This window comes from Phoenix dactylifera, chromosome 12 (genome assembly GCF_051530095.1).
Source record: "Phoenix dactylifera cultivar Ajwa chromosome 12, Ajwa_hap1_PhDact_Kaust_v1.1, whole genome shotgun sequence".
In the NCBI taxonomy this organism is placed as follows: Eukaryota; Viridiplantae; Streptophyta; class Magnoliopsida; order Arecales; family Arecaceae; genus Phoenix; species Phoenix dactylifera.
Genome location: NC_143201.1, coordinates 2,031,402 through 2,049,272, shown reverse-complemented (window position 1 = coordinate 2,049,272; position 17,871 = coordinate 2,031,402). Strand labels below are relative to the sequence as shown.

Sequence of the window (17,871 nt, the reverse complement as noted above, 5' to 3'; positions counted from 1 at the left end):
TGGAGATAATAGAGATGGATGGAAGCAATCACATTTCATTTGTAGTAAATTCATTCGAAGGTTCAATGGAATAATAATGTTCACCATTCTCAACAAAAGGCCAAAAAAAAAAAGTTTTACAGTTTCTTTATAGATGCATTGTATTTAGCTCACATAAGAGAGACAGACATGTCAAGTCCCATGCATCAAGAATCTTGTGTCTTTAATAGACCTTTTTTTTAATTTTTCAAGGTTTCATAAAGCTGGGCATGATGTATACAATTTATATGAAGAAATCAACCTGTTCTGTTATGGTGTGGTGCAATTCTAGTTACTTCCACAGGAATAAAAAAAAAATTTATCAGGAGCATATAACAAGGAGAGACTGACTACATTCCTCATAAATCCATAGCTCCTCTCCAGCAATGTCCAAGATATATGAAAGAATCTCAATCATCTGATGTGTCCCAAAATAACGCAACAGTGGTGTCCAACACAGTGGTGAACAGAATGAATGGCTACATTCCTCATCTCCATTCATAACCCCTAGGTAATCTAGATTTGTTGGACTTGTGGAAACAAATGAGCCCACGCATGGAATATCTCATTATCATAAATGAATATTATGATTAAAATCTGAAAATAGTGAGAGAAACAATGTTGCCAGAGCAAGAGATACGCATTAAAAGATAAAACTTTGGTCACAAAGACATGCCATTTCCCAATCTCATTTCAAGGGAGGGGACAGAAAGGAACAAGAGATCGCATACTTGCATAAGGGAACGCTGAATGTCCGAGAATCAAACCATCATCCTCAGACTGAAAAAACAAAGTAAAGACTACCCGCTGTATCCCTACTTCCACGATGATGATGCAGGATTCCTGGCCAATCTCCAATTTTCCTGAATCTATTCAATGTGGCCATAAGTTTCTTTTCTTCTTGGCTATGATCAGGAGAGAAACCACCATCCTTTTATCAAATGAGACATCTGTATTCTAGTTCATTTCCAACCAACATGAGGAAGCAACATAGCCAGATAAAGAACAACTTTGGCAGGTTATGTCCCAGGCTCCAGCTTGATTAATTGTTAACCGAGGATAGTGTACACCAATAGCAATATCTTATTATCATTAGATAAACCAGTGACGACACCTGACTTGTGCTAATATCTGGTGAAATAAAGGTCCTACAGCCTCTGCCCAATATTTGGCTCTCCTGGGGTTGCATCTCCAGTGAACTTTAACCATTTGTACTCTCCAAGCTTCTGACCTGTCAATCCTAATGAATCATGTTCTGATGACCCTTCTGTTTCTTGAACCATAATATTCATAGATTCAGTGCCTTTTGCCGGAGCATCCATCGCTCTGACAGTACCTCCGTAGGACAGAAACTGCAACACTTCAAACTGTTTTCCATCTCTGCCTGAAAGCAATGCTATACCATCAGCAGGACCGTTCTGGATAGGAATAAAAGCCGTGTAGATGAGAAATCCTGATCCACTTTTGCTGACACTAAAAGCTTCATTGTCTGACAGTGACAATGACCTGTACATTCTTCCGTTACTTCCATTATACAATATAAGCTTCAGGGATGCTGCATCAGTTGATGGCCCAACTACAATCTCAATAAACTGCACCAATTGAATAAACTGCCATTATAATATTTACTCCAGGAGTAGCTTAAGTTATTGCTTGAAAAAAGTTGCAAAGACGATACACAAGAGTTGCAACCAGCTAATTTACCTTGTTCTCAACAGAACTGGTGCTCTTGTGTTATCTATGGTCAGGATTGTGCAGTAGTTATCATGCGTTTGGCTTTATCTTTGTTCCTGGTTTTGTGTCATAATGCAGTTTCCAAGGCCAGGCTGATTTTTAGATGCATAATTCCACCTATAGCTTAGCCTTAATTGCTCAGTCCTACCAAGTCCAGTAAGTTACTGAAATTTTCCAAAATTATTAAAATATCTGCCAATCACATCTAAGACTATATCTAAAACAGATGTTGGTAGTTAGTACTCAAATAGCTGGCAATCTTTTCAGTCTTCTAATGCTTGCTTGAAAACTATAGCGATATATATATACATATTTCTGCATGCGCGCACCCAAAAAAAAAACCTGGTCCATGCATTCTGGCTTGTTTAGATAATTCAACTATAAAGCCCTCAAAGGTGAAATCTGAAGAATGCAGAAAACTTATGTAACATATACTTTGTAACAACATCATATTAGCTTAGACAATTCTTGAATATAAAATAAGAATCAATGTTTAGTCTAATTTTTCACATTTATGGGAGAAGTCTTCATGATTTAAGATAATGGACAATATGAAATATTTGCTTGTGGAGAAACACACCTCATTTTGGTCTTTGCCTTTATTGCTATAGTGGAACTCATTAACCCAAGCCTTTGGCGAGGTGTTGCGCACAGTTGGACTGCTTGGAGTGCCATGCTTCCATATGAGATTGGCATATTCTGGATGATCAATGAAGGGATTCCTGTTGTGCTGGTAGAGCCTGCATATTCTCTCATTTCTCAACTGCTCAGCTCTTGAAGGTGGATCAAGTTCATTCCATTGTAGTAATGCAGAAAGGAGACCCATCTCATTTCTTCCTAAAAGAAATATATGCTGACATGAGTTTATGAAAACCGTTTTACTGAAATCTGGTTAGAAAAGCAAAGGATAAATCTATCAATATACGAAGAGAATATATGAATCTCATACAATGACAGAAGATTATCATAATACAAGTTGGACGTTCAACCGATTTTCGGGTACTTTGCTTGTCACCAGAACATAGGCCAGCCATGTGTTTACACATGCATGTGCGCACATAGATCACCTGAACCGCCATGGACCAACCTGACCACTTGGGGTAGGCTTAAATAGGGTTTGGAATAAGATCGGCCACATCTAGGATTCAATCACAAACTGAAACTTTAGGAAACAATAACTTCTAATCTGGGAGAAATTTGATGATTCTGAGACTAAGTTAATGTGGAAGTTGAGATCCAGATTCTCTTCAAATTTGAAAAATTTTATAATATTTTTCATTTTGAGAAAATTGGTCCCAACTAGGAAAGGAATATGATCTGCATTCTAAAAGGGCAGACTTCACTAGTGTAAATAAAGGCCTTGTACCATACTTTTATACGCATGGAGTAGAAGAAAGTAGAAGAACAAAGCTCGCTAGTAACTTGATCCAATGAGAAGAAATTCCTTCAATCACTCAGCTCAGACATTCCAAAATAATAATAAATAAGATAATTTTCGAAAATAGAGATCTGAACCCTTTGCTTTCATTAAAGATCATTAAAAGTGATACAGAGTCCTTTTTTTGTTTTTACTAGTGAGGTCTGTGTTTTAAATTTAGCTAGATTCATCTTCTAGTTAAAAAGAAAGATAGGGAAGAAAGCACAATAAAACCTCTTTTACCTTCATCCACTTGAATGTATACAAAAATGTAGTACAAGTCTTCTACTTATATTAGTGAAGTCTGCCCCGTTAGAATTCAGATCGGATTCCTCTCCTAGTTGGGGCTGAATTTTTTGAAAAAAAATGTTACAAATTTTTCAAATTTGGAGAGAAGCTAGATCTTGACTCCTATATCAACCATCTTTTGTCATGTTCTCAAATTCCTTCTAGATTAGAAGTTATGGTTTCCAAAAGTTTTAATTCGCAACTAAGTCCTAGAAGTGGTAGATCTTGCTCCCAAACCCCATCCAGACCTACCCTAAGAGGTCAGATTGGTCCACGATGGCTAGACGATCCTCTTGGATCACACAAAGAGTGATACAATTTATACAATTCTTGCCAAATATTTGATAATGAAATGACAATTCTTTGGCGATAGTTGTGCATCAAGATGGTTAATACAGTGTTATTCCTATTGAGGAATGTTGTTGGTCATTAAATTGTTGAGACCAATCTATTGGCTAATTTAGAGATCGATAAAACTATCTAAAACTTGAAAAAAATTTAAACTCTAGCATTAATGATTTAGCAAGAAGTATGCATCTCAAATACATACATTAGATGAATGGATATATAAATAGATATATGTAGATAGATATATGTAGATGAATACCATAATTATGCATGTATATGATACACTCACACAACACTCAAAACATGTGTGGGTGCCACATTTATAAATATTAACATCATTTCTTTTACCACCTAGCCCTATAAGAAGCACTTGCTAAAATTATACAAAATTCAGTGAAAAGAACTAGGCATTCACATATGTGCTAGCACCGCATCAAAACTCGAAATTGCTCACATATAACCTTCCAATGTCATGAGAAAGGAATTTTATGCTTCCTATAGTAAGTTAGGTAAAATGAAAAAAATGTGAGTGCATAATAGATTCTGATAGCTGAATAAGCTTTCTCTCAACAAAAAGATAGCCGAATAAACTTGCTTTTACATGTTTGCTGCTACTACTGCTAATCACGATTGTGCACAATAACAGCTAGCTATAAAACTTGCAGCTTAAACATGCAGAAAAATCTAGTTATCACAATCTTCGATTGGAGCACAATATAGACCTTAAGATTTGAAATGAGAACTTCCTAATTCTCCTGAAAAGCAACTGAGATCCTTCTCATAACTGTTTGTACAATACATGAGCTTTAATCATAGCTCAGTCATTAATTAAAATCAAAAAGTACATCATAAATGATATCTCACAATCTCAGGCCTCCATATTTTTCTACAAAAATATTTTGTTAAAACATTAAAGATTTACATAATGCCCCAACTTTAATGGAATCTTACATGTGACCTTGGGGTTTGATATGCTAGTTATGAAGGATCTAGTTTTAAGTTTAGAATAGAACGATGATTGCAGTTTTAATGAGAAAAGCATAAAAGCTCCAAAAGCAGACCATTTTCCTAGCAATGTTTCCTTATGTTTCCACAAGTGGCATGGTCTATCGCAACTGCTTTGACAAACCATAAGAGAAAATCGATCATCAGTTCAAAATGTAAAGAGGAATATCAATATATAAAAAACTAATAAGGCAACTCAGTATAGATAATTCTTAATTATTACAGTTCAATTATTGCTTATAATATCTTCTAGTTAGCCTAACTCCAAGATTCTGCATCTGCTTAAACAGGTCATTGTTGTTCTTATTTTTTTTTTTTACTGGATACATGCTCTAACTTGTTGATTAAGGATGCCTTTTATATGAAGAAACAAATAGATGGATTATCCTTTTTATTGTCTATCCATGATAAGTTCCTGCTGTGATCAAATAAAATTATGACTCAGTTTGTTAACAATCATTATTAACTTACCAATGCTCGGGGAATCAGAAAGCTGTAGATGTGAGTTCCCATCAGGCTGATGGAATCCATAAGATACAGCCATATACATCAGGGATCTTGCTATATCCCCCCTCACCTGTGAATTAACAAACCAAAGTACTTTTATATATGAAAGATGGAACATAAATGAAATCAGTGTCAAGGTTCGCAGTACCAGATATACCAAACCGTACCAGTACCAAACTGATATGGAGTCATACCGTACTGACACTTAGTATGCCTTGCCCCTACCGTGAATAGAATACGATTACGAGGTTCGGTACAAGGTCTGATACCGACATGGCGAACCTTGATCAATGGTTTTATCATGATGGATAAACTACATGAATGACTAAACTTCATGAGATGAACAAATCTGAAACAGCAAATGGCCCATATTTGTTATATGTTCTGCAGAGTACATGCGTCATTCAAAATTCAACAGTATACAGAATCTCAATGCCTTTTCTAAAACTAGTAAAGAAAAAAATCCAGCTTCCATTGTGTCCTTAAAAGCACCAAAGGTCCCACTATGATATAAAATTCCCTCAACGAAAAGAGAGAAAGATGCCTTTGTCATAAGAAGCATGCTTAGTAGAAGTTCTCTTAAGTAGAGAAAGAACCCATGATTGTAGAATTCCACAGTCTTCCAATATTCTTGCAAAAGTACCTTTTATTGCCACCATGCCTCAGAGAAGGGTGTGTCGAGTATTTTACCATTTTTGCAAATCTAAGTCCACTATTTCCCAAGAACTTACAGAATAGACCAAAATCAGTCAAATCTAATTTTTATATCAAAATTTCTCATGTCCCAAGTAATATTAAAGCGCACCAATATTAGATAAATTTTGATAATATACACCCTATGTATCATATCTAAGCTTCTATTGTCAGCAGCAACTGCCATTTCTTTTAGTTGTATGAAACAAACTTGGTTGTACTTTGAGAATACTAATCATATTCCCCTAGTACATGAATCCTGATCTTTTATATGTTATCAAAAGCTAAATAATAGTAACTTTAGTTATTGAATTACACAAATTTTTAAATGTATAAATTAAGGATCATCAGATATTTGATATAACAAGAAAGCATAAGGACAGCATAGTGAACTGACAGAAGTAAATTGGAATGTGCAAGGACATAAGGATGTTCCTATTAGGAGTGGGGCCAAAATAAGTTATAAAAAATGATCTGTCTGAGATTGCATTGATAAACCATTAAACCCTTAATGGTAATGAATGGTGCAGAAGAATTAATTAAACCAATCCTAGGAAGATGGGACAATGATTCTTGACCATTGTTATTGAAACTATCTTAAACCTCCATAACAAATCCACACTCTAAAAGTGAGGTGTCTCCTATTCCTTAAAAGTGGCTTTGGAAGAACCATGTCGAGCCTCTAGAAGCCTCTCTCTCACCCTCCAGCAATTGAAGGCAAAACAAATATCAACATCGATAAAGCTCATTTGTCCTTCCCCAGTATCCCATGTGGAGCAAAACTTGTGGTAATTCCATAACATACACCTCTTTTCTCATTTTCATTTTCTTTCTACAAGAAGCGCAGAAAACATGATATGTGGCTGGTATTTATCAAAAAGCTTCATCAAGCATGGGATCTCTTAAGATGACAGTAAGGTTACAATCTCTGATCTCATAATATCTATTTGAAGCCTGTAAATTTCCAAATAGATATACGTGCTCAGTACTCACTTTGATCTATCATTTCCATGGTTGAGCATTAATTAAAAATTAAAATAAGGGAATATCAGATGATATGCAATTGCTTTGACAAATGTGGCACTCAGTAAGGTGATGCAGTGAGAACCTAGTTGCAATATTAAAAGAACCAAGCACATCACATGGTCTAAAGAATATAACAAAGACCTGTAAAGGTGGTGCCCATCTTTCCTTGTCTGTTTCAGTGTCAGGAGCAGCTTCATTGTTTGCTGGCATCAAACAATGAGTTGATTTAGCAACACATTCTCCATAGAACTTGTTTCCCCTTGATGAGTTCACTGAAAAAGAAGATCTGCAATTTTCAATGTATATGTAGAAATTAGGGACCACACAACCACAATATGCTCCAGGAGCGAAGCCATCTTGAGCCGATACACTGAAGGAAGAACCGGGACATTAAACAGGTTGTTGTCCAATTTAGGGGATGGACATGGCATGAGTGGTGTTGAGTGCAGAGAGATTTTTTTTGGGCGGCCCTGAACTTTTGTAGCTCATATGTAAAATAATATAAATGTCAAGCAGTTCTTCAGCATAAAATGGCAGGATAAGTCATGTTTTGTACATACAACGTGCAAGCATACACATGATAGGCATCTACGTGAACTTAGTTGTGATTTGAAGGAACCATCTTACCATTGACATCTGCAGGACGAATATTATGTAAATCAGTTAAAGATGGGCCATCTGTTAGGCCATATGAACGAGGCCATAAGTGTTCTCCTGCAAAGAAGAGTATGGTTATTGTGATGTAAGCAGCTTAAGATTATAAGGAAGCCAAAAAGAACCTAACAACTTTATTAGCAATTGAAACTGTACTACTAGAAGCAAATGAAACAGGAAAAAAAAAGAGCTCAGTTTGACTATAGCTAACTTATCCCACCATATCACTCAAAGTGTATTAGTAAAATATATATGCTTCCCAGGATTCTTGACACTCCTTTTCCTCCATTCTCTGTTCTATGTTTCACAGTCAAATAGTTCAAGCATGAGATTTGCAAGAATTACAATTTAAACATCACCTAAGCAAGTTTTTCTATCAACAATCACTTTGAAAGTTTCATAAATTTTACGATTTGAATACACTGGTATGGGATTTTGATTTTCTAGATAGAATGGAAATTAGGTTTACCAAATACCAGTTATTATAGGTACAATTCCATGGCTCTTGATTTGACGGAAAATCAGAGACAGCATCATTCCAACCATTTACTTTCCATAACTACTGACACATTCTCAAGTTTCCAGGTAATATGAAGCAGCATAAATTACTACAAAATAAAGCTGCCACATTTGAAAACAATACTTGAGATGGAAGCAAGAACTAGAATGAAAAATGTGCTGGATGCTGAAAATTTGGTATCATGCAGGACAAACACGAAGGGACATAAAAAGTAATGGAAAAAAATGTTGGCTCCTTTCATTCACTCAGGTGTTGGAGATGTAATATTTCGAGAGAACCCATCACATTTGCATCTCATGTTCCTACTTTGTCACCCAAATTATCTTTTTTTTTTAAAAAAAAATGTTTTGTGCATGCATAAACAAATGCATTCATCAAGTATTATGTGCAATAAAAACAAAACAATCAAGGGAAAAACTGATTCTACAGAGTAGCTATCATTTAATTTAATTATAGTTGAGGATAACTCACTGTTCCATCCTTCTGGCTTTCCCGCCAACAGCTTCGAGACTGGTCTCAGTGAGTAGATTTCAATTCTGCATTTTTTATTTGAAGATTTAGATAGGAAATGATTAGTAATCTAACAAAAACACAAGAATCCACGATTACTGAGTGCTAAAATATAAGTCAGCAAATTGGAGAGAGATAATTAGCTAAGTGTGCATACACTTCTGAGGAGGTTTCTGGGTTATCAATATCAGCTGCATCAAGAAACTTGAGCGCATCCCACACCTAGATGTTGCAAACCTCCATGGTAAATTATAGAACAAAAATTCTCCTTTTAGAATTACGCGCACCCACCTCTTTGTAAGGCAGTGATAGGTGAGGGGAAACAATGGAATTGAGCTTCTTCATCAATGCAGCACCTTTCAACCCATCAACATCGTGGTAATAACTCCCAACATCTTCACACTGATACGTCAAGGAGTAGGCCTGGTCACTGACGGCATCAGCCACGGGACTGAGCGAGAATAGAGTGGAGAATGTGATGATTCCCGAGACCAATAGGTTAAAGCAGTTGTCCAATTTACCCAACCAAATCCTGTGAAGCCATCAAATTGGATTACCACCTTCAATTTCTCTACTTCATATCAAAGAAAATAATAAAAAAATATTTTTGTAAGATATAAGATAAAAGAAAACGAGTAAGATTCGGATCAAGAAACCTGGAAGAAAGGACGATCGAGGTGCGATGAGAGAGGGATTTCTCTTCCTGAGAATTACTACTCCAATAGGAGCCATTGCTTCTAAATGTAGCGCCAATGTCTCTTCTTTTGCGAATTCTAATGGCGGAGGAGAGATTGATGGCGAGCAGAAAGGGGGAGGAGGAAGGATTTCTGTAGAAAATTAGGGTTTGAGGGGGAAGGGCGACGAAGACCATCCTCGAATCCCCCCGGTCACGAACAAACTATTCGCTGCAACGCCTCCTTTGATGGATACCCTCCATCCCACTTGCGATGTCGTCCTTTTCCGTCTCCCTCGAACGCATCGTTAACCCCACCAAGACGGGGATATTTTGGGAACGATGCTCAATTTTTCTATTCCCTATTTACCCCCGTCCAGGCTAATCCCGTTGGAATTGCTCCCATTCCGGCATTCCCTGAAGCGGTAAGTTGACCGCGCTAAATCCGCTCTTTCCTCAGGCTAGGGTTTCGATCAGAAGGACAGGGTTTTAAACTTCTTCCCCTTTTGCCTCTTCGATCTCCGCCGCTGCTTCGGTCTGGTGTTCCTCCCTCCGGCCGCTGCCATGGTCATGGAGGCACCCCTCTCCGGCACGGCCATCGCGAAGCGCCTTGCATCGTGCAACAAGTCCACCCGCGACCGGGCCGTCCGCGCTCTCACCAGTTGGCTCCCCCAGCAGCTCGACGCCGCCGTCTCCGATGGCGACCTCCTCAAGATCTGGAAGGGCCTCTTCTACTGCGTCTGGCACTCCGACAAGCTCCCCGTCCAGATCGACCTCACCAACCGCCTCGCCTATCTCCTCGAGGCCCTTGCCGCACCCCTCGCCGCCCGCTACTTCGAGGCCTTCATCCTCACCGTCCGCCGCGAGTGGGCCGGCATCGACTTTCTCCGCCTCGATAAGTTCTACCTCTTGATCCGGCGGCTCCTCCGCCACCTCTTCCTTCTCCTCAGGAAGAACGCTTGGGATCTCGATCTTTCCGCCCGCCTGATAGGGATTCTGTCGGAAAAATCGCTTCTTGCTGCCGATAAATACCCGGCCCAGGGCGTCAGCTACCACTTCGCCGAGATCTTCTTGGATGAGATTAAGGAGTTCCTCCCGCTCGCGGTGGAAACCCTAGACGTGCTGCTGAAGCCCTTCCTCTCTGTGCTGGAGAAGTCTACTGATAAGGTCTTGGCGAACAAGATCAAGGTGAATGTTTTCGAGCGCTTGCTCCAGAACGGTGTGAAGCTATTGGATGTTGAGAAGGCTGGAAATCAAGTGGAGTCTGGCAGTGACGCCGAGAAATTTGGAAAAATTCCTTTGGTGTTGAGCTTTTCGAAGAGGTTCTTCGACTCTGCTTCGGCTTCTGAGACACTTCAGGGCAATAGGAAAGTCCTGTTTGGTTTGCATGAAGGTTTTCTCAAATTGGAGAAGGATTTAGAGAAATCCGGAGTTCATATCTCAGTCCAGCATCTGGCAAATGGGAATTCAGTGAAGGTGCCCGAGCCCATGTTCTCAGATAACTCTGAACAAGTTGACGCGGACATGGGAAATGGTGATGGGGCTTCAGACGATCAGCCACTCAAGAAGAAGAAAAAAAAGGAGAAGAAGAAAACAAAGAAAGCATTGGATGGTACTCAGAAAAAGAACAAGTCCAAAAAGAAGAAGTCTTTGGATTCAACTACAGAAATTAATGATGCCAAACCATTGAGTGAGCTTAATGATCTTGCTAATGGTGGGAATATTAATGGGGATGCTACAGAAACGCATGACTTGATTAATTTTGATGAATGTGTAATCTCAAATCTTCAGAAGCAGTTCGAGAAAGCTGCTGCTGAAGCTGGCTTGGCAAATGATGGCGAAAGATTGAATGCTCTGCCAGCAAAACTGGTTACTGATACCGTGCCTAAGAAGAGAAAAAGAGCAAAGAGTGCAGAGGGGAAGGCCACTGTTAGTGGAACTGATGTTAATGGAGACAGCATAGCTGGAAAGAGCGGAGAGAAGAGTGCTAAGAAGGTTCGGTTTTCAATGAAGAGCAACTTGGTGTGGAAGCCTCACAGTCCTTTGCCTCCCCAGAGTTTGAGATTGCCACCATCTGCTACCCCGAGAGGTAGTGCACTGAAGAAAGGTATTCCTCCTGGCCCTATTAAAGAGACCCCTCCCACAGTTAAAAAGATCAAGGTGAAGGCCAACTCCGTCAAGAAGGGCAGGAAGATCTCCACTGTTTCTTCAGCTGTCAAGCACCTCCGGAAGCTACAAAGGCTTTCTGCATAGATCAGTGTAAGTGTAACCATCATAATTTCTTCACTGTGTTTGTTTCTGATGCTTTGATAGTTTAGCTTTATAGTTTGTTTAACTTGCAGGTTCATTTTCTACTTGGTTCCAAGCATTGCACGAATGTTATATCTAGAATTGTTATAAGATCTGTTACATGATACACTGTGACATTATCTTGTACCATTAAAATGCTTTTCTGCTTGGACTTGATGGAAACTTAATATGTTATGATGATTTTAGCTATATTAGCAGGATATTTTGATGCTTTTATTTCCCTGTATGTTATGATGGACATGAATATTTTTACCTCTTTTTAATAGCAGGTGATAGCTTTTTTGTATATTTTATGGAAACTTCAAATGCAGAGTTTGAACATAGTTTTTTCAGTTTAATCTGTTTTGTCTCTGTTATGAGAATTACCTTTGGACAACTAAATCTATAATTTTACTTTTTATTTTTTTTGTAATATTTGAATATATGAAGGAGATGTAGGTGACTCTTAGAAAGGTTAACTGGGAACATAAATTTGAGAGAGGGAGATAGAGATAGCAGAACATTTTTTCGTTTTTACCGGATGCTTAATGGCATTCTTTTCTAGGATTTGGTAAATTACGTGCATGCACCCAATTGGAATTGGGGAGTATTGCACGCGACTCATTGTTTAAGTCCTGCACTGCTCCATGCTGATGCAAGAGGCTTGTTCTTTCAGTTGTGATGGTTGCACACTATGGAATACAACCGTTATGCTAATTATTCCTCGGAGATGTGGTTTGCTACTTATTGGAAAGAAATTTTTGGCTGTCTATGCATATAGGATTTTTCTTTTTTTTTTTGTAGAAAACTCTTATCTGATTTTTTTCCTTTGGGTTGCGATTTACCCCAACAGCAATTCTAATCAATCTCATACAACTTTTCTTTAACATTTTAAAAGATATGAAGGTTTACCAACTCCCCTCCCTTCCAAAAAAACAAACCACCACACAAAAAGAAAATGATGGAGAAGTAGAAAAAGCAAACAAAAGTAGCAGATTTAGGACAGACTTCTCCACGAATCCTCTAGTAAACTCATACAGATCCTCTAATTAGATCTGCGCCAACAACATGTGGTGCATGCAGAATCTTTGGTATATCCAATAATTCACTGTGTCTAGTCGTGGCTGTATGATCAATCTAGAGAGCATGATCTTGTTGCAGGTTTTTTACCAATGAATTTATCTTAATGATGATCATGATGTTACAGCATATGCTAATTCCAACTAGGATTACCAATGAACGGTGGAGTTCTTTTATTAAATTATGTTGAGGTTCCATCTTTTCAAGAGATTTCCTATTATTATAATTAAATATAATTGAAAAATCTATGGAATCCTGCTAGTGACACTACTTGACAGTTGTAGGAAGCTCATCATCTGGGCATATAATGTTCTCTATGAAGTCAGCAATATTGTTCTGTCATGATTAGGCATTGCATCATTGTTAAAGACTTTATGTGACTGAGAGGCATAGGTTATCAAGTCATTGTCTTGGCTGTCTGTGACAATTAATGTTTTAAGTTTTACTCTCTTTCTCTCTGTAAGATTTAAATCTATATTTGGGATCATTCTTAAAGGAGGTTTTCATTTGTGCCAGTTTTGACCTATGAAGAGACAAACGCAACTTGCTCATCTTATACGAACTCATAATACATTAGTGTCAAATGTTGAATGTAAAATGTCATATCTGAATTCGTGTAAGCATAAATATGTTTCCGTTAATTTTTCTTGTGCTGTTGCTTATTTAGAATGCGGCTTTGAGCTTCAAGATTTTTTTCTTTCATGGGTTTTCACTGATTTAGTTTTCATAATCTGGATCATATTAAACATAAATGTAATGATTGCCTGGTAGAGTCAGGAGTCATGTAATGGCTACCATAGTAATTCGTACTATTGGCAAGTAAATATGTTATTTAGGATTGACTCTGTATGCCTCGTATGTTTAGTTAATGATAATTGTGGGTTTTCAGAGTTGCACAGTTTTTACTTATCCGTCTTGCATGAATCCTACTTGCCAACAATAATGACAGAACCAGGTCATCTTTCAGTCCACTGTTTGACTACTACGTTTTGCATGAATTCTATCTATGTGCAATAGTGGTTTTCTTATTAAGACAAGCTTCTCTGGATGATGAAACTTGATATGGTACCAAAATCAATGTGGTAGAAAGTTGAGTTAATTATGGAGATGATATCAAGGGAGACTATTTAGGAATCCACACCCAAGATAAGCTAAGGAGAGGAATTCTGGGACTGTTTCATATCAACAAGGTTGAATGAGAAGAGGGTAGAATATTATGTTTGCAAATTTTGGAATCTAGAAAGATGAGTCCCCAGTATTGTTGGAAAAAGCAACACAAGTAGAAGATAGATAGAATGTGCTTCCAGATAATGTTTGTTAGCACATTTGTTAAGGTTGGACTGCAATGCCCCACCATTACCTTTTATTGCTTCATTCATCAAGGCATGTAGGAGAATTCCAGTGGGATTGGAGAGTGGCAATACCAATATCTTTGATCATGTAATTATATATTCTTTTAAGATCCTTATTGGGTCCTATCTTACTGTAATCTGTAACTGTAGCTGTCCATAAACTGACAAATCTTATATGATTTAACCAAGTCAGAAAGTAATTGTGTTAATGGTCAGTATCAACAAGTTAATATTCTTGAGATCTTGTAAGCAACAAAGATACTCCTTTACATCTCTTTTAATCTTCAAGAGGATTTGAAATGCTATACAATTCAGTAACTTGTCTGGATGTCCAATGTTATCTTGATGCCGTGCATGTGCTAGTCTTTGTTACTAAATAGATGTATTTTATGTTCTTCTACACCTGTACCTTGCTAGTATAGGTTATGGAGTAGGAGGATCATAGTGTAACTTCTTTTTTCTGGAATTCTGTTAGAGGGAGTGCAATCTAAATGTTCTTTCTTTTCAATGTTGTGACATGGAGAACTCTTTGGTCATGGCAGGTTATCATTACGGACCTCAGTTATCCACTTGTGCTGCTCAAGCTTTAGAGAAGTTGGAGGTAATTCTACCTTTTCCCATTCAGTACTTTCCATGGGCATTCTAGGACTTAAATCAGCCTAAACAAATCTTTCTTGACTGTCTGTGTGGAAGAGCTGCTTCATTTCACAGCCAGTAGCTTAAAATTGGATTGATTTTTGTCCGTGCTTTTGAGTAAGCCAGCAATTTGCTTTCTGCTTACTTGCTCCTAATTACTCTTCATTATGTGTTCCTCTTTTTTAAGGCAATCCCGATTTACTTTCCACCACGAGTTTTCAGGGACACCTTCCTTGTACTCTGAATTGTAGTTTTACAGATACAATGTTTGTGGCTGAGCGAAGATCTGTTCGCTGGCATGCAACTAATAGGATCTCTGGATAAACTTCTATAAACTATCAGAAGAACTGGAAGCATTACAATGTGCATCTAGTTTAAGTCCTGGCAAGGATATACAAAATGTAGATAAATATATGTAGTTCTTGAATAGAATCACAGACTGGGAGGCAGGTGTCAGCATAAATTTGTGCTTTAGAAACACAAGAATTGAGATTATAGCCAGAGATAGTTCGGAGAGTTCATCAATAGGGTGTAGTCTGATGAGCATCAAAATGTGCAATCCTTGGTCTTACCAAGTTGAGCAGGTAGCGAACATAGCAAGATAATTTTGAGTTTGAATAGTGGCTTCCGCTAGATAATAAATTCTAAATGTACTAACTTTGCAGGCATCATTAGCAACGATGATTGCAATAATGTTCATGACAATCTGGACTGTGTATAATGAAGTCATGTTTTTTCAGCCTGAGGAGCAAATGATAATTATGTTGGAATTTTTGGAATCCTTGCTATTTCTGAATATGTGGCTGAGGGCAGATCATTGTGAATGTAGGCTATAATGAAGGGGAACATACTGAAGCCGCTGAGGGAGCAGGGGAACTTATCATTATATTTCTTCCTGTAGACAGGGTGAAGATTATTTGAGAATTTGAATTTGCTTGTTTAATTAATCAATTGTGCGAATCTAGTTTAGAGTTTATGAATGTTGTTCTACAATTGCAACACATGCCAATTGTCACCCTCTTCCAAGTTCTGTTCTTCAGTATATTAGTTTTTTTCCTTTGAGCTGCAGAGAGAGAGAGAGAGAGAGAGAGAGACCTTTCTTCACTTCTAAGAGGGAAACATATCTAGAGTGAAAATAACTATCTTCTTTCGGAACTTAAGTAACTTGTCACTTGTGCTCAAATGCTTCCATTATTTCAATATATAATTACAATTATGTAACTGCAATTAGATGCATGTTTCGGGAGTCAATTATGACAACAAAAAATGCTTCTGTTCTATGCATTTTCTGTGTTTTCTTCCCCAGTTGGAGAACATTTTATTCCTGACTTGATCGTTGAGAGTATAGATTGTCACTATATAGTTCTGGCTTTTGAAGGTGAAGTGGCTGATCATTTGTTCTCATCTTCTTCAATCTTTACTGCTTGTAAGTATTAATGTAGCAAGGGTTGCCTATCTACCATGTCAGGAAGAGCTCACAAGCGTCTTCGAGCTTCTGATATCAGTTCTGGCCAGTATCTTTGCTGCTTGTACCGGATCTCCATCTCCACATGGTCGGGGATTATGCACATGTTGAATGAAACACAGTATTTTTTGGCTGTATGGAGAAATAAGCAACAATGAAGCTGGAGGGGATGGCGATCTCTAACTGGCATGACAGTGATTAGTGGATTTAGCATTGGATCAAAAAATTACAAAACAAATGATAAATATTTTGATGCAAAGCTGCCTGGTTTGCAAGGCTTGGTTATCATATAATTACTTGAAAGAGTTTTCCCATGCTGCAGTTGAATGTTGATTTCTTGGAGTGCTACTGTTCTAGTTGGATAGGCTTGCCATTTTGCTCAAATTGAAGCCCTGGGTTTGAATTCTTGTAGTGTTATTATTACTAGTTGGATTCTCTTGCTTATTGTGATTTCCATGCAGCCACCTCGGTCACCCCGTGCATGGTTCTCTCAGGCCATTCTGATAAGATGGAACATCGATATAATAGTATGATAAAAAGTCACGGGACTTGATGGAAGGCTGCATCCCTTTCTTATTTTTGATGGGTGCGGTCAACATAATCAGAAAAAAGAAGATGAAGCACTGACACATGGTCTCTTCAGATGAAAGTTCCAGAGTGGTGGACCGCGAATAAGGCTATCAATCAGCCGTGCTATTCATCTTCCTGTAGACATGTCAGGTCTGCGACAGGCCAACCTCGCCCAAGAGTCTGCGAACAATACGGATCAGCGGGCTAGACTCAGACCTTGTGTCGAGCTCCGAATCTCAGATCCATGCAAGCATCGAGGCCGAGTCTTTTTCGAGCAGGATTCGGTCTGCGCCCGCTCGTATAGGTAACTTTTTCTTATGCAGCCTTGATCTGTGCTGACCACAAAAGGCTGCATCCTTGAAAGGCGATGCAGGTCTCTGGGCCTGGAATTCTCTATGGCGAGCGCTCCTCCTTTGGCCACTTGTTAAGAGTCCATTTTCTTCCTTCAAGGATGAGAAGCTCTAATGAAAGAAAATTTGAACGATGTAATGTAGATGCAATATTTTCTTTGCATTTAGACGGGGTGGTCAATTTAACGTTCTACGTTAATCACAAAGAGGTGCCTCTTTTAGGTTCTTAAGATAGCCCTAATGTTTATTGATTAAATCAGAGCTATAGAAAATCTTGCCTCGTCTCCCTGATGCTCGACACCAATATTATTAGATTGGTGCAGATCATAACACTGTACGAATCTTCTCGCATCATCAATGGGGCCCATCACGCGCTCTTTTTTGCTTGCTTCACGGTGTATCTACGGTGTTTAACTATGTGATCTTCATGAAAACTATAACGTTGTTTCACCCTCTTCAATCATCAGAGAAATCATAATAATAAGTTTGATATGATTAAAATTTTCATCATGCCTTCTCAAAAAGCTTAATGGCAAAATAGGGTTTAATGTTTCCATATCATGGTAAAAAAGCTTTTATATGTTAAACACAAGTTAACAAGGAGAGTAGTCCAAGTAGAACACCTAATATTTTATGGAAAAGTTAAGGAAAAAAATAAAAAAATATTAATGCAATATATTCAATTCAATTTAAGGGCTCGTTTGGTTCGTAGGAAAAGAAGAGAAAAAAGTGTGGT

At 38.1% G+C, this 17,871-nt stretch overlaps 2 protein-coding genes across 10 annotated transcripts; one reads left to right on the top strand and one right to left on the bottom strand.

Annotated features, from left to right (window-relative positions):
• Window positions 1-554: 554 nt before the first annotated feature.
• Window positions 555-9,713, bottom strand: LOC103715635 (uncharacterized). 2 transcript variants are annotated; one of them, XR_015971637.1, is made up of 10 exons: window positions 9,377-9,713; window positions 9,012-9,252; window positions 8,878-8,942; window positions 8,682-8,746; window positions 7,664-7,750; window positions 7,178-7,308; window positions 5,282-5,387; window positions 2,333-2,589; window positions 1,723-2,154; window positions 555-1,610 (listed from the first exon to the last, which is right to left on the bottom strand). XR_015971637.1 is itself a non-coding variant. In XM_008803326.4 (9 exons), exons 1-9 carry the CDS (start codon window positions 9,589-9,591, stop codon window positions 1,167-1,169), a joined length of 1,611 nt encoding a protein of 536 aa, XP_008801548.3. In that variant the 5' UTR covers window positions 9,592-9,704; the 3' UTR covers window positions 555-1,166. The 2 variants fall into 2 exon arrangements, 1 of the variants encoding a protein (XP_008801548.3); XM_008803326.4 differs by lacking the exon at window positions 1,723-2,154 and having other exon boundaries at window positions 9,377-9,704.
• Window positions 9,714-9,785: 72 nt separating this feature from the next.
• On the top strand, window positions 9,786-16,529 carry LOC103715634 (uncharacterized). 8 transcript variants are annotated; one of them, XM_008803325.5, is made up of 4 exons: window positions 9,792-11,652; window positions 14,657-14,715; window positions 16,057-16,128; window positions 16,219-16,529. In XM_008803325.5, the coding sequence occupies exon 1, from the start codon at window positions 9,958-9,960 to the stop codon at window positions 11,644-11,646; it is 1,689 nt and encodes a 562-aa protein (XP_008801547.3). In that variant the 5' UTR covers window positions 9,792-9,957; the 3' UTR covers window positions 11,647-11,652; window positions 14,657-14,715; window positions 16,057-16,128; window positions 16,219-16,529. The 8 variants fall into 8 exon arrangements, with proteins under 8 accessions (XP_008801543.3, XP_008801545.3, XP_008801547.3 ...); XM_008803321.5 differs by lacking the exons at window positions 16,057-16,128; window positions 16,219-16,529 and adding an exon at window positions 15,580-15,977 and having other exon boundaries at window positions 9,786-11,652; XM_008803323.5 differs by lacking the exons at window positions 16,057-16,128; window positions 16,219-16,529 and adding an exon at window positions 15,416-15,977 and having other exon boundaries at window positions 9,789-11,652.
• The last annotated feature ends 1,342 nt before the right edge of the window (window positions 16,530-17,871 follow it).